The 20,224-nt window shown below is 51.1% G+C and overlaps 1 protein-coding gene across 1 annotated transcript; it reads left to right on the top strand.

Annotated features, from left to right (window-relative positions):
• Positions 1 to 260: 260 nt before the first annotated feature.
• On the top strand, positions 261 to 3,123 carry LOC147985961 (uncharacterized). The gene has a single exon (XM_087544391.1). The coding sequence runs from the start codon at positions 2,219 to 2,221 to the stop codon at positions 2,975 to 2,977; it is 759 nt and encodes a 252-aa protein (XP_087400517.1). The 5' UTR covers positions 261 to 2,218; the 3' UTR covers positions 2,978 to 3,123.
• Positions 3,124 to 20,224: the final 17,101 nt, after the last annotated feature.

Below are 20,224 nucleotides of genomic sequence, written 5' to 3'. Positions count from 1 at the left end.
GCAGCAGCTGCACACTACCTATGCAATAAATCAAGACGAAAGCAGGGCGCTTAGGACACTGGATTGGAAACTTAGACTGCCTTCCCTCTTTACTCGCTTGTTCCACTTGGTATTCACAATCAAAGGTCTCCCCAACCATTATAACAAGAACCAACCGTTGGATAGGGCCACCGCTCGATGGGTTGGATCCTGCTCACCACGCGGAAAACAACCATACAATTTAGTAATTCCGGGGCTTACTATTCAAGGGCAAATCAAGTAGAATTGTGTATATAGATGAAAAAGGAGAATGGCGAAGAAAGTCAATTTGTCCAAAGCACGGTGCCGACCTCCTTCTTTTATACTATACGAACGAGAATTCTCATTTCTTGTGAATGGGCCCAATTTCCCTTTTGTTACTGGTCGGGACGACCTAAATCCTATATCGGTTTCTCAAGTGCCAAATAGAATAGTTCTTTTCCAAGTTTGGGTAGGATTCCCGACACCAATCACATCTGTAAGTAGCAAAGATTTAAACAAATAATGAGAGGCCTTTATCTAATTAAGTTGAATAATACACAGATTGTAATAAAGGAGCGTGCTAACTGTCACAGATAGCGTGGAGATAAACAGCACGTACCGACCAAGTGTCGCGGTAGGTTGGCTGGTGCAGGCAGGTTTGATAACTCAGTAAGAGAGTATGACCACTTTGGGAAATCCCCTAGCTTTCGTCCCTCACTGTCTACAGCGTAGCCGTCATGGAACCCCAGTGTCTTCGTCAAGCATTCCACTCTAGTTTTCGCTACCAGTGTTTCAACAACACACAATACCGCCGGCCCCCATGCCACACATGTCAAATTATAGAATAGATCTCGAGTAGAGACAAGAAGACAGCACGCTAAAGCGATCGAAATGGTTGTACATGACTAGTCGTCTCCTGCGGCTCGCGATAACATGAATATCTCTCATTCTCTTCCATTCTTAGGCCTTCCTAAAATAAGACAAATATAAAGCAATCGAGCCAAAGAGAAAATCATGAAGCATCTAAGGTTTCCTTATCTTTTTACAATCTAGCTCCTCCGGATACGATCATGCTTAATGTTACTGGCGCATGTTAATGTCTTAATCTCATAATAGACGAAAGAACGATAGGGAGTTGGTATCAAATCCATACCGATGATGAATGCATTCCATTCCATCGGTTAAGTTGGTATCCTCAGGAAAAAACAAAGCAGCGGAGTACCCATTTTTACATGAGAAAGAAAATGAGCTGATTTGAAGCTCTGCTCTTGTTATGTTGAACAAACGCCCTGCGGGGCACGCCCTCCGGGGGTTTACGCCAGGAATTCCGTAGAAGAGAGTCTTGGTAAGAAATAAATAAAAAAGGTACAGTCTACCGCAAGTAAAAAACCCATAGCTTCTATCGCTGACGGGGCCTTTCAGGCTATCTAAAATACCACCATCGTAAAGGAGGATTCGAAGAAGACGGCATGACCGGGAGAGAGACGCAAGGATGGGACTGGAACGATTGAGAAGCACTCATTTATCACGGATGAATAAAAATATGCGTATAGTAAAGACATACGCCCCATATCTGCGGATGATAGGCTCTAATTGCATGTGACCAGTACGGGAACCGAGTTCATGTCTTTCCGGGAGTAGAGCTTGCGTTAAACTTGCTTCAATGGCGATGAAAATAGCTCAGTTGGTAGACGATGTCATGTGACAGCTTGTTTTCTCGTTGAAGCATTCTTAGACTGATAGCTAGGGAAGTCCCATTTTGCAAGGGCTCGCGGAGTAGCCACAGATAGAAATTATCAAGTACCAACCAAATAGTTCTTCCAAGGCTAAAGGCAGGCTGACCCGCTAATTATGTCGTAGGTAGGGATCTCGTTTGAATAAAATCGTATAACAATGAAGCGAGAAAACGTATGCGCCCGCAAACGGCTTTCGAGGCGATCCTGACCAGCAAACGAACTCAAATTCAAGCGACCCTCAAAGCGAGGGGAAGACCCCCATTCTTTTTGTCGAAATCTTACTGTACTTAAAAAGAACAATGTTGTTACTTCTTCAAATCTCTATTGTGTAGGTGTTCAGTCCCAGGTAGGAATAAGTAAAGGCTGTTTCTTGTTAGTCTGTCTCTTTCTCTTTAATAGCAGGTTCTTGGGTAAAAAACCCAGTCACTTTAGAAAGTCCCCCTTTTTTTAGGGAGCAGAGCTGAAAAAGATGGGAAATTCCAATGATTCTTCGTTCATTATTTCCAAGTGTCATTCTTTTGTTCATTGCTATACCATCGTTTGGTCTTGCGTTGCCAGTACTAATAATGGCATTAGTTGTCTTATTCGGAGTTCAAGGAATAGCCTTTCATCTTGGGAATGAGAATGTCGCGGATCTCAATGTTCTCGTCATGACCAATGCTCCTAACGAGGGTGACTTTCCCATAGACCAACCTCCCGTTGGCGGACTACCAGACCTCCAGCAGGAAATGGCGCACGCCGCCCATCCCGAAGCCATGATTTCGGAGTTGACTTCCAAGGTTGAAAGAATATTTAACGAAGTAGGCACTCCTCTTCCTTTAGAGGAGGGTGAGTCTGCGCGATCGTTCACTGAAAGTCTTATATTGTGGAATAGTGAGGGAGGAGATACTCTTCAACAAATCTTCTCTGATTATACGGAAGCCGGAGATGGAAGCGAATTCGTCGCAACAGCCACCAATCTGGCGAAGCGGTTTCGCCGCGCCGAGCTCGGTGAACCAGATTCTCCCGACCCCGATGCGCCTGCGGAAGAGCAGGAGGCTCATTCCACGGGATCCCCTGAAAGCACAAAAGCAAATGATGGGGCGAACGAGGCAGGCCCGTCTTCTTCGAGGAAGCGTAAAAGGTGGGATGATGATTCAGGGTCCGAAGATGACGATTCGGGGGGACCCGGGGAATCTCCAGATCCAGTGGAAATCGTTTACGAAGGGGATGCACAAGGGTACAACTGGGAGGGGGATTAGGTTGGCCGCCAACTTCGCCTGCCTTTCTATCTGAGTTCTTCCCTCTTGATGCTTTCGAACGACTCCTAAATTTCACAAAATCCTTTTTTTTCTTTCTTATTTGAAATCCAAATCGAAATGCCTCAACTTGATAAATTAACTTATTTCTCACAATTCTTCTGGTTATGTCTTCTCCTCTTTACTTTTTATATTCTCTTATTTAATAATAATAATGGAATACTTGGAATTAGTAGAATTCTCAAACTACGGAACCAACTGCTTTCGCACCGGGGGGGCGAGATCCGGAGCAAGGACCCTAAGAATCTGGAAGATATCTCGAGAAAAGGTTTTAGCACCGGTCTCTCATATATGTACTCCAGTTTATCCGAAGTATCCCAATGGTGTAAGACCGTCGACTATTTGGGAAAAAGGAGGAAAATCACTCTGATCTCTGATTTCGGAGAAATAAGTGGCTCACGAGGAATGGAGAGACAGATTCTCTATTTGATCTCGAAGTCCTCATATAACACTTCTTCCAGTCGGATCACTTGTTGGAAAAACATAATGCTCACACATGTTCCACACGGGCAAGGAAGCATAATATCATGAAAGCCGTCTGATAATCTTTCTATAGGTTCCCCGAAGAGAATGGTCTCATCACAAAAACACTTTCTATATGTTCTGTTATTTCGAGATTCGAAGAAGCAAGCAAGTTTTTCATATAGTTGTTTTTGTGTAGTGATCTCTGTTCATGGAGATCACGAGGCCACTGATACCCGAAGTGGTTAGGTGGGATAGAAGAGAGGGAAAGCGGGCTTCTATCACATAGTTTCTCTTTCAGGGTACATAGGACGGCCCTCTCGTCATTACCTTTTGTGCTTACCCGTAGCTAGCTGTGCCTGAAGTCATGGATGATGCTATTCCCACTGAGAGATGTGCTGCAAAATGGAAGCTGTGTTAGTCCTCGGCTAAAATCATCTTCCTTTATTAAAGACCATATATATCCATATGTAGATAGAAGAGGGGATATAGTCGTTCAAAGCTAAGGTGAGTCTGTTCCAGCTAATTCCTCAGATTCCACTTTCCTGTCTGTCCATGTAAAAAGGAGTCCAGCCCACAAGGAGAGGGAATCCACAATAATATCTGTTTTAGATGCTTTCTACTATGTTTCAAGTGATCAAAGAATAGTATCTTTAGACAGAACTGAAATAGCAGATGCAGATTCGAATGTTAAGGTTATTAAAGCTTAAAAGAAAAAGCAGTCATAGGTTAGGTGACTAAGAAAAGAATGTGGAAAGGGTCACGGATAGGATTGGTATATTAGTTTCAGCTATAACAGAGATTTCTCAGCATGTTTCTATCTGGTTGGTATCCGCTGGTACCATTCATTGTGAGTGCTTTTAGGGGTTGCTCAACTCTCGGCTATTTTCACCATCTAAATGATTGCATCTTCCCGTTCTCACAATTTCTCAAAGGTTATTGTATTGATACTATGGAATTTAGAGTGAAAAAACAATAGGGTTCAATTCGATTCATTTTGGAAACTCTAGCGGGGCCATCCCAAATTCCTCTCAGCTGTCATAATTGAATAAAAGGGATCGTATAGCTTTCCAATCCAGCAACATACATCTATCACCTAGGCATAACTGCCAACATCAGTATGCAGAAAGAATCTGTTTAGAACGGTTTAGAGTCGGAACCAAGGCAAGATATCCAGGATTCCGTGTCCCTCCAACTCCATCCATTGGGCGGCGTCTTTTCATCCGGAGAAGCTGTCGAAGCGATAGCCATGTCTGATCCCCGTATCTGTGAAAGAGCAAGGTCTTCCTAGTGGAGTCTAGAAAAAGAGCCGGGTATTCTGAGTGGAGTCTGGAATGAGACCTGCTGCCTCTGGCTTGACCATTAGCTGCTCTATCTGTTATTGGCATGGCATTCCTGAACCCATAGAAAAAGAAGGATTAGGAGACGTCCATCGAAATAGACTAGGAGGCCTCTCACTAGCGCTATATAAGCTGCCGGATTCCCTTTCACTTAAAGCCATTCCAACAATCTATTCGTCGTAAGCCCTTCTAGCAGGAGCAGGGGCTGGAGCAGGAGACAGATCAAGCAGGAATGGTGAGTCACTCACAAAAGGTATTCACACCGAGCCTGACCCACCAACCTATGCACAATCTGATACCCCTCCTCTCGAAACGGAAGAACCAAGGGAAGCTTAGACCAAGCCATTGATCTATTCGAATTGGAGAGCCTGGAATGGTGTTACCAATAGCCCAGCCCCATCTTCATCCGCATCTTCATCTTAGGAATGCCTTTACCCATCCACCTAGGAACACAGAAAGCTACCATTTCTTGTTGCATCATTCTGGAATCCGTGGGTCAAGCTCACTTTCCGGGAATGCTATCGCTATCCTTTGAAACTAGTTCTCTCATTCTTCTGTTTCATACAGCCTAAGATTGGAAATCGAAATCCCCAAACAGACAGACGAGCTTCCCAGACCCCGATATGGAGATGGCGACTCAAGTCTTGCATGCCGGAAGGAGTGATTCTAGTCTAGGAGATCTATCAAACCCAAGTCTTTCTTTTACGAGCCTCGATCAATAATCAGTGTTGCACGCACCCATACCAAAACAAGAAACGGTACACTTTCCCTATCCCCATTCCCGTACCCTTTCCATCTACTGGCCAAGGTTTCCATTCTTTCTACTGGCCATGGCCAAGGAAAGGAATAGCCAACACCCATAAATTCTATGCAAACACTTCTCATCACCTTTTCCGCACCCAACTTGGTCTCGTGAGTCCAGGCCTAAGGATGGATACCTCTGCCTCGAGCTGACTTGACTATGTTCGATTCTATTGGATTCCATTCTCATCTCTGCGAGGAAGGATCCATAAAGCCAGCTAGGCCTCTTCTTATCGAAGGATCTATTACAGCCTATTCAAGCGAGAAACCTTTTGAGTAATGACTAGGTTATAGATCTGTATGGGATCCGCTAGGCACAGCCCGCGGTAGATCCCTTAGCGCAAAAGTAGGCAACCCTATGGCACCAAGTGGGTCAATCAAGTGATCAAGTATGATTCATCTCTAAGCGAGCGTAGAATATACAAAGCTTTCCATCTCCACCAACGGCAGATTTCTATCTTGCCATTTCAATTTGGCTCTATGAGAAGCTTGTATCCCTCGCTGTGACTACTATTCTTGTGTACAAACCTATGGTGGATAAACCTCTATGGTGCATGCATATCTGTTTCGCCTAACTTGTCTTAGTCATTCCCACATTGAATCGAATAAAATAGGACCAAAAGACGGAGGTTTCTGAACTTTTTTATGCTGTATGCCTAAGTTTCCAAACCCGTCTTGAAGGTTACTTTACCAGAGAAGTAGGTCCTATTGACCAAGAAGCGGAAAAAGCATAGTCGGTACTTCTTAATGCGGTACGTAAGCTGGTTATCCTGACTAACAATCATGCCTTGCTTGGATTTAGGGATTAGGAATTCTTATTGGGAAAGAGATTGGATTGGCATTCAAGTAGGAGTAGATCCTATTGGTCCAAAGTAGGCATTCTTGTATCAATTAAAGTAGCTATCTTCATGAAATAAGCGCTAAGATTCTAGTTCAAAGATAGGAGCATTAAGCTCTAAATCCAGTCAGTCCAGCTGGAAGTTTCACTAACTACTTAGGGAACTAGGGACCAGACCAGAGTTATGATTGGTGTATTCCATTCCTACCGTAATTGAGACTTGCCCTCGCTCGCGGGTGATTCCTTATAGCTTGATCCATGTGATGGCTGTTCTCTGCAATGAACCACAACATGTCCATGGACTTCACAGAGAATTGAGTGAATGCACTAAAAACCAAGAAATGACATAGCGAGAACTGAGCAGCTCGAAAAGCTCGGACTTCGTATACAGAAAGTAGAACTAAAAGCAGATGAGTAGAGATTGAATCGAGCATAGAAATAAGAGAGTTTTTCTTTGCTTAGCACTGTTCGGTTCGTCTTTCTTTACAAGTCAATCTATGCATAATTCTATTTCTTGCAGCGCTGAATCCGCTTTTGAAATACAGATCAGGGGGCGGTATTCTTATTCCTTGGCTCGCCACTTATGAAACAAAACTAGATATTTCTTATTATTTTCTTAGGAGCTGAGCTCCGCATGCGGTTCGATTAAGATGCGACAAAACCTTATCCATTAGTCTTGGCGATGCCAGGGATGGAGGGAGTCATCAGTCGCACAAGCTTATTGCTAAAGCCAAGACAGGACATAATAGCTTCTAAGTAATGCCATTGTACCCGCTTTCATCATGCCCAACATAGATCAAGGTTTCGGGTCAAAAAAATAAATTGTCATCCTTCCCTCTCATTCACCCAGGCGCAGGGCACCAAACCCACTCGCATCGCCACCCAATCCAAGGCGGCACCGTCCTCGTGCGTGCGCGTGGTGGCCATGATGGCGCAGGCGCTCTCGCCGCCGCTAGAGCCGCGGCAGCTCGGCCTGGCGGATCTCAGGGCCGTCTCCGTGCTCGGCCGCGGCGCCAAGGGCGTCGTCTTCCACGTCGTGCCCGAGGCCGGCACCGTCGCCATGGCGCTTGTTGGAAACGAATGTTTTGGCAATGCTACTCGATGTATTGATCGGTGCATAGCGCATGTATATATGGAGTACAAGGTGGGCCACAACCTCAACTATACAATGACTAAGAGGTCGGCCGGACTATACAATATACATGCACAAACCATATATTCAACAGCCCCCGCAGTCGAAGCGTCGCCGGAGACGCAAAGACTGGACCTAAACTCCTCGAAAACAGAAGTAGACAGTCCTTTTGTCATAACATTGGCAAACTGTTGCGCCGTCGGGACGTGGAGGACCCGGATGCGCCCAAGGGCCACCTGCTCACGAACAAAGTGTATGTCGAGCTCAATGTGCTTCGTTCGTCGATGGTGGACCGGGTTGGCGGAGAGGTACACGACGGAGACGTTGTCGCAGTAGACGAGTGTGGCCTTGTGAACATCACAAAGCAACTCCTGGAGCAGCTGACGAAGCCAAGAGCATTCGGCAACGGCGTTAGCCACTGCCCGATACTCTGCCTCGGCACTCGAGCGAGAGACTGTGGGCTGTCGCTTGGAAGACCAAGAGATCAAAGACGGCCCAAGTTAGACACAGTACCCCGAAGTGGAGCGCCGTGTGTCCGGGCAGCCAGCCCAGTCCGCATCAGAGTAGGCGACGAGGTCGGTAGAGGCGGAGGCCGTCAGTGTAAGTCCCATGGACGTAGTGCCGCGTATGTAACGGAGGATACGCTTCACCAAGGTCCAGTGAGAGTCACGTGGAGCATGCATGTGAAGACAGACCTGCTGAACGGCATACTGCAAGTCGGGGCGCGTCAGAGTGAGGTACTGCAAGGCACCCACAATGGAGAGATAGAAGGCCGCGTCGGATGCGGGAGAGCCCTCCAGAGCTAAAACCTTGGCCTTGGTGTCAACAGGCGTGGGAGCAGGCTTGCAGTTAAGCATGCCAGCACGATCGAGAAGCTCATGGGCATAACGCTGCTGGTGCAGAAAGAACCCATCTGGCCGTCGAACCACCTCAATGCCGAGGAAGTAGTGGATGGGCCCCAAGTCCTTCAGGGCAAACTCATCGCGAAGACGAGCAGTAAGCCGCTGGAGAAGCGCGACAGTGGATGCCGTCAGGATGATGTTGTCGACGTAGAACAACAAGCTGTAGGCCGTGTCAACCCCGTGATGGTACACGAAGAGGGACGCGTCGGAGCGGGTCGATGTAAATTCGAGCGTATGCAGGAAGGCAGCGATGCGCTGGTACCAGGTCCGAGGCGCCCGCTTCAACCCGTAAAGAGAACGAGAGAGCAAGCACACATGGTCCAGATGTGTGGCGGCGACGAAGCCGGTGGGCTGCTCACAGAACACCTGCTCAGCGAGGTGGCCGTGCAAGAAGGCGTTGGAGACGTCCAACTGATGCACAGGCCAAGCTCGGGAGACGGCCAGCTAAAGCACGGTGCGGATCGTGCCCGGTTTAACAACCGGAGCAAAAGTGTCGGTGAAGTCCACGCCCGCACGTTGCCGAAAGCCTCGAACCACCCAGCGAGCTTTGTAGCGCTCGAGAGTCCCATCGGGACGAGTCTTATGCCGAAAGACCCACTTGCCCGTGATGATGTTGGCATGAGGTGGCCGAGGGACAAGCTGCCAGGTGCGGTTCCGTTGGAGCGCATCGAACTCTTCCTGCATCGCAACGAGCCAATGAGGATCCCGAAGGGCGGCTCGAGCTGACGATGGGAGAGGGGACGGCTCGGAGACGGAAGCGGCGAGAAGATACTCATCGCTGGTGTACCGCGTACTCGGGCGGAAGGTACCGGCCCGAGAGCGAGTCATCGGGCGGGGCAGCGAGTCCGGGACGACGAGCGAAGACGAAGAAGAGCCCGCCGCCACTGATGCCGCGGGTGAGGCCGCCGCGGGCGAGGCCGCCGTGGGCGGGGCCGCAGGCGAGGCCGTAGGCGAGGGCGCGGGGGGCGCCGAGGAGGCTCGTGCCAATGGTGGCGCAGGGGGCGTCGCAGGCGCCGGGAGGGGTGCAGCCCCTAAGGAAACCGGCCGGGGAGGAACTCGACCCAGGGCATGGGGGGCACCCTCAAAGCCAGGAGGCGGCCCGAGAGAAGCGCTCGAGCGGCCGTCACCAGGAGCGGGCAAGGCCGCAACATCCGAAGATACCTGCTGAAATGGAAAAACCATCTCATCAAAGTAAACGTGTCGGGAAGTGATGACCCAATGTGAGATAGGATCATAGCAGCGGTAGTCTTTGGTGTTGGGGGGATAGCCAAGAAAAATACAGGCCACGGACTGTGGTGCAAGCTTATGAGGAGTAGTGGAAGCGATGCTAGGGTAGCACAAGCAACCGAAAATGCGAAGCTCGGTGTAGGAAGGTGGCGTGCCGAACAAAAGATGATGAGGAGCAAAATTCCCGCGAGTGCGACAGGGACGGATGTTGAGGAGTAGTGATGCGGTGGCGAGCGCGTCAAGCCAGAAACATGGTGGCACGTTGGCATGAAAGAGGAGGGTGCGAACGCAGTCATTAAGAGTGCGAAGCACGCGCTCAGCGCGGCCATTTTGTTGGGAAGTGTACGGGCAAGTGAGATGAAAAATCGTGCCGTGTGTGGCGAGAAGGTTGCGGATTGCAAGATTATCGAACTCCTTCCTGTTGTCTGTTTGCAACACATGAATGGGGCGACCAAACTGCGTGGAGACATAGGAGTAGAATGCGGTGAGAGTGGCAACAGAATCCGACTTTCGCCGCAACGGGAAGGTCCACACATAGTGCGAAAAATCATCAAGAATAACTAGATAATAGAGATAGCCCGTGTTACTTGCAACAGGAGAGCTCCAAACATCACTACGAATTAACTCAAATGGGTATGAAGCAACATGCGAGGAAGTGCTAAAAGGTAAACGAGTATGTTTTCTGAGACGACAAGCATGACAAGTGTGATCGTCGATCTTATTACACGTGAATGAAAAACTGCGAAGAATATGACGAAGGGCGGCAGTGTTGGGATGACCAAGACGAGCATGCCAAAGGTCCACTCCAGCGGAAAGCACCATGGGTGCAGCGACAGAGGATGTGGATGAGTGGACCGGGTAGAGATCGTCGAGGCTGTCACATCAGTGGAGCATCATCCGGGTACGGGCATCCTTAACAGAAAAGCCAAACATGTCAAATTCAATGGTGACAGGATTTTCACGTGTAAGAGAACGAACAGAAACAAGATTTTTAATGATGTTAGGTGAAACGAGTACGTTAGAAAGATGTAATGGAATAGAGTTAGAAGGAAAAGCAGCATGGCCGACATGAGTGATGGGCATGGAAGAACCGTCGCCCACGGTAATGCAAGCAGCAATGTGAACAGGGTGAGCGGTAAGAAGGTTACCGGGGTTGGCGGCCATGTGAGCTGTGGCTCCGGTGTCCATGTACCAGTCGCCACCGCCAGTGTACTGCTGTGGCGTGGGGGCGGTGTCGAGGGCTGCTAGCAGCGCGGGGTCCCATGGCGCCGGCGGGAGGGCCGGGGCCGACGGCAGGGGCTGTGGCGGCGGCGCCGCGAACCCACCGGCCGGAGGCAGCCCATAGGCCGTCGAGGGGCCGTAGAGCGGCGCCGGCGGATACGCCTGAGGGGCCGCGTACAGAGCCTGATGAGGGGCCGGGCGGGCGCCAAAAACACCGGGGACGGGGGCGCGCGGTATGGGCATGGAGTATGCGTGAACAACCCCCGTCCAGGGGTTTTGGCCGGCCTGCCAGGGCGCCGGCGGGAGCGGCTACTGCGGCTGGCGTGGCGCCCCGCCATGGGCAGCTGGCGGCTGCTGCTGCTTGCGGCCACCTCGGCCGCGACGCCGGCCCCGACGCTGCTGCTGCTTGCGGCCACCTCGGCCGCGACGCCGGCCCCGACGCTGCTGCTGCTCGACGGAGGGCGGCGGAGGGGCCTGCGGCGGCGCGGGATATGGGAACCCGGGCGGCGGCTGCGCGTGGAGTGGCCCCTGGGCGGGCCGTGGCGGGGGAGCCGGAGCGGTGGGCGGCGCACCGCCGCGGGTTCCGGCGGTGAGAGCCGTATGGGTGGCCCGGGTGCGCGACATCCGCATCCTCCTCTCCTCCAGCTTCAGGTACGCGACAATCTTGGGGAAGGTCAGGTTGGTGATGAGAGGGATGTTGGAGGCAGCGTTCCCGAAGTCTTCATTCAGGCCGGCGATGAGAGTGCTGAGGAGGAGCTCGTCGGAGACCTTCTCGCCGAGGTCACGGAGCTCGTCGACAAGCTTCTTGAGGCGCATGCAATAATCGTCAACCGACGAGTCAAGCTGCTGGCACCTAAAAAACTCGCCGTGCAAAAAAACCTTGCGTTGGAGCGCGTTGTCGGTGAAGAGGCCGTTGAGCTTAGTCCAAACAGCGTGAGCGTCATCATCGGCGGAGACCACCGTGTGGAAGAGGTCCTTCGAGATGGTGGTGTAGAACCAGCAGATAAGAGTGGCGTCGATGGACGTCCACTCCTCATCGTCCTCCATGAAGCGGGAGTCCATGGAGCCATCGATGTGATCCCGGAGATTGTACTCACGGAACACAAAGGAGAAGTACGTCTTCCGGGTATAGTAGGTGGAGGTGAGGTGATCGAGGACGACGGGAACCCGAGCGAGGATATTGAGATTACGGATAACAACGGGATCAGGGCCGTCGAAGGGGTTGGTGCGGCGGCTGCGAGTGGTACCGGTGGAACCGGGGGAGGACATGGCCGAGAGGGGAGGGCGGCTGCGCGTGGTGAAGCGGCGCGGCGAGAGGGATGGCGGCGCTGCGGGTTGCGGGCGGAAGCGCGAGGCGGCGGCGGCACACAGGGGACGGCGGCGCGGCCGCGAGGAGACGCGGCGACGGCGGCGGCACGAAGTGGCGGCGGCGGCAGGAGTTAGGGTTAGGATCGTAGGTATGATACCATGTTGGAAACGAATGTTTTGGCAATGCTACTTGATGTATTGATCGGTGCATAGCGCACGTATATATGAAGTATAAGGTGGACCACAACCTCAACTATACAATGACTAGAAGATGGACTGGACTATACAATATACATGCACAAACCATATATTCAACAGCGCCGGGCCACCCACGATGGATGCCATGCATGCACACTCAGACCACTCCACTACAGTGTTGGCTGGTTAGTTGAGCAATGGACTTGGGTGGCCCGGCCATGACCTGTCTCGCCGTTGCCCTGGTTGAAATGGAACATGGAACATGGAACGTGCACTGCAGCAGCCTCTCCTGAATGCGCCGTGCCAAATGACAGCGCACGCACGCACGCACGCACGGCCTACGGCAGGCCAAGTTGCTGCAGCAAGGGAACCATCGGAATGAGTAGCCTCCCAGTTCGGCATTCAACCATCTGCAGTACAGTGCGCGGACGCCCACCATGTGCTCGGTTTGTGCTTGGCGGTCCGCACAGATGCCAGACGTACTTGCGATGCGCTTTGGGGTCACTTGGACGGACGGACGGTGTGGTAGGTCAGTCGCCGAGTCACCGGTGAGTGGCTGGTTTAACTGGCTCGGCTCACATGCACCGCTGGCCGGGCCATCAGTGGCCGGTCCGGAGGTGCAAGAGGACGACGGCGCCTCTACGGGATAGCCGAGCTAGCATTAGCAAGTCCAGTCTTCACGCAAGCCACGGCCGCCGATCATTCCGGAGAAAAGGTAACGACCGACCGGCTGCTAATTATTCAGAAGATCGATGCAACACACACGCACAGTGCATGCTCTTCTCTTCCAATTAACACCTCCAAAGTTGGGGGTAGCGGCACCGAACGAGACACGAATGAATGAATGAATGAATGAATGCCGCCGGAGTCGGGCTCGGTGCGTGCGTACATAGGCTGACGGGCATGGCTAATCCACTGAGTAATCAGGCACCGAATCCGGACCAGCGCCAGCCAACGCGTCGGATGCATGCTATATATGCGTGGTAGCTCAGGCTGGCACGCTTGGGACCTGGAAGTTGCAACCCCAACTGCTCCCGTCAGTCCCGCTTCTCGCTCGCCTGCACGTCGCCTCTTGCACGGGGCAGTTCAACTTGCCTCTCTCGCTTTTGCTTTGTGTAGCTCGCGGACGCGTCGACGCCTACGCCGCTCTGCCCTGTATAGTATGGGACTACCACTAATAAGCTCGAGACTCTTTCGGTTTCCTCCTGCAGCTTGGCGGAGTAAGTCTTGGAAGAGTGGTGCACCGGTGATCTGTACAAATTGATATAAGGACATCTTCAAAACGAACCTGAGAACCTTCTGCAAGTATTCAGACTGCGCTGTCCGAACACAGTTTGCCATTCAATGTAGGCCCATATCGGTCCGCCGACGTGCCCTGACGTTCGTTTCCCGTAAATCGAAACCAAACAAAGAACTTTCTGGGAGTCCAGACATCTGCCACCACGTAAGCCCTGATGGCGGAAGGCTGTGCCATGCATGTTGCTTTGGCAGAAAGAGATCAAATAGCAATGTTGTTTGGCGGAAGGTTATAGCACGCATATTGTTTAACGAATTGTTTAGCATGCATGCATGCATGTAGTTGGCGGGGATGGGGCTTGCCTCCCCCCCCCCGCGTCCCTTTTCCCATCAAAGAGAAACAGACGCCACCGTATTTCCTTCTCTCCCCCTGTACGTATTCTGGGTCGGCGGCGTAGAACTGCGATGGCACTCCGAGAACTTGGTTCTGGCGCCGCAGCAGGTTGTGCTCGCGTTGCTGCTCTACATCGGCATCGACCTCTTCGAGGCAGCGCCGTCGTAGTTCTATAGTTCTATGCCATCGACCCGGACATCAGGCGCCGATGTGGGTAATTCCAGCGTCCCCTTTGCATTTTGGGATGGGTTAGGCTGATTAGGTTTTGTTTTGGGGATTTAGAGTTATCAAGGTGGTGCCACGATAAATTAGCAGGATCAGCGGATGCCCGTGGCCGTGTCCTGGTAGGCACATGTAGACGCTACGACATCTTCTTGTAAGGCTGATGCAATCAAAATGCTAGTTGCAAGACTGGCTTGCAAAGCTAAAGCTACTCTACGCATTGTTCAAAATTTACTTCCATATTTCAAAATAGATTGTATAACGGGCTTGCAACTTGTTTATGCAATCTCAACGCTTGCAACGTTGGCTTGTCAATTTCTCATGTAAGAGCATCTATAACTAGATATGTTAAATATGACCCTCAAACGACCGTGGACGTGCTCGAGCGTGTCTGCGTGCAGTGACGGGCACGCCTCAAATTCCACGAGTTGCATCCGGACATCTCATACTAGATTCTTAAATCCAAACAAAGACATACAAATCCGGACATCTCATACTTACGTCAATCACCTAGCAACTCGTCGTAGAAGATGTCGACGATCTCTGTGCCCGGCTCCGACAACATGGGTGGCAGTTGCAACTCCGGCTCCTCCGACACATCCGACTGCTCCGCTCCGGCCTTCTCCTCCTCTATCTCCGTGTCGAGTTCGACGAAGAGCGCGTCGGACGTCGCCTGCCCCTGCCGGAGGAACGCCCGGTTGGCCTTCACATATGCCTCATCCAGGATGGACTCTAGGATGGCCTGCTGCTCCACCATCTCCTTCTATTGGGCGACAGCGAACTCCGCCTCCGTCTGCTCCATGTTGAAGCCCGACAGCTCCTGCTCCAGCTCTCGCTGTTCCGCCTCCTCCACCTCCATCGGAGTCGGCTCCTCTCCCTCCTCTTCCCTCAGCTGCTCCTCCTCCTCCTCCGGCTCCGGCGAGTTCGGAGGCAGCCTGGCAGCCATGCAGGCGGCGCGCGCGGCTTGTCTCACTTGGATCTCCTGCTGGATCTCGTACCGGCGCTCCAGCATGAGCATTGCGTACTAGATGATCTCCCTCCGAACCATGGCGGAGCGTGGGTTGAGCGCCGGAGCGGGAGAGGAAGGAGGTCGATGGGCTCGGACTGGCGGCGCAGAGAGGAGGGAGGTGGATGGGCTAGGGTTGCGGCACGCCGGCCGGCTTAAATACGAGGATTTGGTCTCAGGCGGCGAGCCGGAGCGGTGCCACGCGTTGTTCACATGGCGGCGACGGACGCGGCGTCCGTCGAACCACCGGGTTTTCGGACGTTTTCGCGTGAGACCCTGCCGTCAGACCAACGTGACGGGCGTGCCCGGGCGCACCCGGGTCCCATATCCGCCCCATATTTTGGCTGGATATGAGGGGTGCTGGTCAGACCGGACGTTTGAGGCCCGTTTGAAGGGGTCATCTGTGTCGAAAAATTGAGACCGAACGGTAACCGGACAGGCCGTCCGGGCGTTTGACGCCGGTTTGGGGCGCCCGGTGCTCGAAATGTCTTCATATGTACTGTTTCAAAATAATACTAAAATAAGAATCAATCAAACACTTGCAGATCATTAAGGAAAGCTAGGCTTATTATTTCCAACATGAAAACTGTTGAAAGAAATCTGGCGGCCAACCATGAGTTCTGGAATTTGTTCGTGCAGCCGTATACTTTTATAATGTGGTTGGCGCTATTTTCTGAGGTGTTTTCCTCGCAGGGTTGTTTGCGTATGGGATGTCCTAGTATTACGGGGTGAAGGGATGAAAATACGGGAGCTGCGTCCCTTTTTTATTGGCTGGAAAAAGGAAAGGGGATGAGGGAAAGGGCACAGCCGTAGGATGAAGAGCGTTGGTAGGGAAGCACGGATGGGAGCACCATGCGGGAGCAGGCAAGCCCCGTCCAGTTGGCGGAAGGTTTAACACACATGCATGTTGTTGGCGGAAGGTAAGCTTGCATGCATGTGATTTTAAGTGATTTTATATCCATATAAAGTGCGATTGCTAGTAATATATTTGGCGGATGGTTGTCGTTGTTTGGTGAAAGGCGGACGAATATTTGAGATATATGATTGGATGGATATCATATCTCCCTTATCAGTGTTCGAATCGATTTTCGGACAAATACGGTGTTCGTCTAAAGGACAAGCTTGGCGAGGTACCCTTAGTGCTGTAGTAAGGAAATTTGCAACCATTGTTCATTTTTTTTTGATGGGAAAATGGAGATTCCATTAAACTTCAAGCACAGCAATGTCACTGGCTAACAGTTTTACAATGCAATTGGGGGCAGAGGCTTCCCAGAAGGAGTCATCAGACCCAGAATGAACGCCCAGCTTGGCAAGCTCATGGGCTACAGAGTTACAAGTGCGTCGACTGAAAGAAAAATCATATGAATCAAAGTTTAGAATGCATAGGCTTCTAACTTCCTTCACCAACACACCAATGGTTGCCTTATCATACTCGTTGCTCTTCAAAGCTTGTATAAGGGTTGAGGAGTCAGACTCGAAGATGATTCGATTTGCCCCAATCCTAATCGCCCCATCAATGGCAGCAAGGCAGGCTACAGATTCAGATTGCAAAGCACATTTCAGGTTCACAGACTTGCCCGCACCAGCAGCGATGAATTCGCCAGCCTGATCACGGACCACATAGCCCCAGCCCCCTGCACATGTATTTTCATCAAAGGCACCGTCGAAATTAACCTTCACATAATGCATTGGGGGCTTGCTCCATTTGTGAATGTCCGGTGGCTTAGGAGGCTTGTTTAGCTTTCGCAAGCCCAGGGACTCAATCAGCATCTTCTCCACCCGGTGACAAACCACTTGAGGCTTTGGAGTCACCTCACCAGCATTGGTCTTGTTGCGAACATTCCATCATTCCCACATAAAGGTCACGGCCTTCAGCTGCGTGTCTTCATCACACCTCCACAGCTCCTGAAGCATGGAGTGGACTGAATTGCAGAGCATGAGCTTTTCTCGGGTCTCTCCCAAAGCCAAAATGTTCCATCATTTTTTAGCTTTCTTGCACTTCAGGAAGGTGTGCCCTCCATCTTCATTTAACCTATGGCAAACAGGGCATCTAGTGTCCAAGTCCACGCCTAGCTTTTGAATTTTCATGCGGTTAGCCAGACTATTGTGGGCAAGGCGCCACACAAACATCTTTACTTTGCTGGCGGCCTTCAGGGACCAGACATGCTTCCAATCAAATTTGACAGTGCTGTTAGCAGAATTTTCCTTAGAGCTTGCAGCATCTCTTCCCAGCCTTCTGTCGCGCAGCATAACCCCAATCTTATAAGCAGATTTGACAGAGAAGATGCCACGTTGATCAAAGTGCCAAGCAAAATTATCCTCCATCCCTTCGCAGATGCTAATGGAGAGAATGGCCTTTGCATCTTCTTCCTGAAAGAGATCACGGACCAACGCCTCGTCCCAGCCCCCGGTGTTTGGATTGAGCAAATCCGCTACAACAGTGATTAGGGAGCGCCCAGGGAGAGATCTAGGCCTCCTTGTATCGCCCTCGGGGATCCAAGGATCCTCCCACACCTTGATGTTAGTCTCATCCCCCACGCTCCAGATAATCCCTTCCTTTAATAAGTCCATTGTTCGTTGGCCCTAGCTTTGAGCTATGCTAGCTCCGGTCCCTTCACGGAATTCCGTAGGTGGTACAGAGTCGACTTCACGCGCGGCTATGTGCTTCACGAGATTTCCATGAGCTTAGTATAAGCATCCGTTCCCTGTAGGCCTGCAGGTTTGCATGCATGCATGCATGATAGGTGAACGATCCCCAACCAACAAAGGAAAGGAAAAAGGGATCCGGAAAAAGGTACGTAGTGCTAATAGCTGGGATCACAACCAGCCAACCTGCAGTCGCGATTCATCTCATCTCATCTATCAGCAGTCTTTTCTCACGCACGGCGGCTTTGCATCCTCAAAGGTCGCTTTCGCTCTCCTCTTTTTCTCATGCATGGCGGCTGGCCGCACCCAACTTCTGCAGCAGCGAGAGGCGAGAGCGCCTTTACTTTTGCGCTTGAGTTATCAGTTGTCACGGGCTCCCCGGCCGCATGGTCTGGTCGTGGTCGGGCAACAGCCAACTTAATAGCGGTCGAGGCCTAAGTGTTATATTAGGATGAGATGATAGGTCAATGATAACATACCTTGCAACCACTTCCTTAATTTGCACTACTAATAGCATGTTAAATATGTGCCCTCTTTTCTCGCTGTTGCCGACGCCAACTTTTCCGTCCATACCGCAAAGCCTAGCACAAGAGCCTGTACCCCCTCCGTTCGCAAATGACTAACGTGAGGAGACACGATTTTGAACCGAAGTAGTCTTTCCTTTAGGTCAGAGTCAGCGTCAACTATTTTTGAACAGAGGGAGTATATTCGAACGGATTTTCTAAGAACAACATCATTTCCCGAAGGAACAAGGCAGAAGCTCGAGGGGCATAGAACGGTCAACACGATAGTCCGGTCCCTCTTTTCCCATCGTAATGCGTTAGAACATTGCACCATTGACAAGTTGAGCAAAACTTTGTAACGACTTGTCTCTCAGGGAAAGGAATCTCTAAACGCATCCTCTGAGTGGGAGGATAAAGTTGTGACCAACAATTAGTGCATCAACTATCGGATGCCTGCTCGCTAGACAAACGCAATAGCTTGCAATAGGCAGAGAAGCGTGCAAAGATGATGTCAAGCGAGACTTACATAAGTCCCCACAATCCAGAGTAGAGTAACATACATTATCCTCTCTTCTCGCCAATCTAGTGATCAAAGTTGCTTCTTGTTGCACTTGCACCTATAGATTATTCAGCCACTCACGCACTCACGGGTACATGGATACAATTAGTGCCGCAGGGAATAGTTTGACCATGGAGAAGCTAAAGCAGCTGAGATCCCCTATCGCCAACATATATATTGTGTAAAGAAAAGTGTGTCCGTCCGTCCGGATCATGTCACTAGTAGTCTAGTAGTTTTCCTCAGCGGATTAGTTATATGAGCCGTCTGAGAAAAGAAATTCATCGGAATAGTATAGACCTGTTGTTTGAAAACATAGAGGAAAAAACATGGGAAAAGAAAAGAAGATAGTAGCAGATACATGTTGTTTTCGGTCAGTGATGGATTTGGACCATACTACTGTAGTATCGTACATCACCGGTCGATTCATCATGCAGCCTACAGTGGATTAGTTATGAGAAGAGAAGAGAAATTCAGAGCCCCCCACCAACCCAACTCACCCACGGCACGAAACAAACGAGCGACTTGTGGGGCGCTCCGCTGTATCACGTCCGTCATTCCTGACCGCTCTATCGGCAAACAGACAGAGCAGCTGTAGTGATCATGCACCGGGGCAGTGGTCGGTCGTTCGTTCCGTAGCTCATCCTGCACAGCGGCCAACACCCAACAGCCCCGACCGCGACCGCGCGCCCGAAACAAACACCTCCCGCACGCCCCGCCCACTCCAGTCGAGCATGCCATCACCATGGCCATGTGCCGTTGCTCGTTTCCACTCCACCGCGCGTCGTAGCGCCTCTCACGTTCGCCCGTGCGTGTGAAGATCTTGTTTCAAAAAAAAAAAAAAAGACTGCGTGTGAAGATGAACGATGATGACAGCCGGACTGACTGACTGAGTGACTGATTGGACGTAGTATTGTTGGACGGCAGTAGGACCTCCAACGCCAACCGGCCGGAGTTAAGTGCCGTCGACTCGCCTTGCCATGGCTGTCAGCGTTGCCGATTGGGCTCCTGCTAAGCTTCATCAAGTCTGAAAAGGGCCGGTGTGAGTGAGTGAGGGTTTGCGTCATCGTCATCGTTCGGTACAACGGCTCCAATCAAATCATAAGTGTACCGCCAGGTTTTAAAAACCGAGCGAGAAGATGGACTCATCGCCATCGGGCGCGGCGTGAGTCCGCACGACTACTGCTATTCTGCTAAC

This window comes from Triticum urartu, chromosome 2A, assembly GCF_056163025.1.
Source record: "Triticum urartu cultivar PI428250 chromosome 2A, HENAU_Tu73, whole genome shotgun sequence".
Lineage (NCBI taxonomy): Eukaryota > Viridiplantae > Streptophyta > Magnoliopsida > Poales > Poaceae > Triticum > Triticum urartu.
Note: the sequence above shows the minus strand (reverse complement) of the source record. Positions and strands in the feature narration are given on the sequence as shown.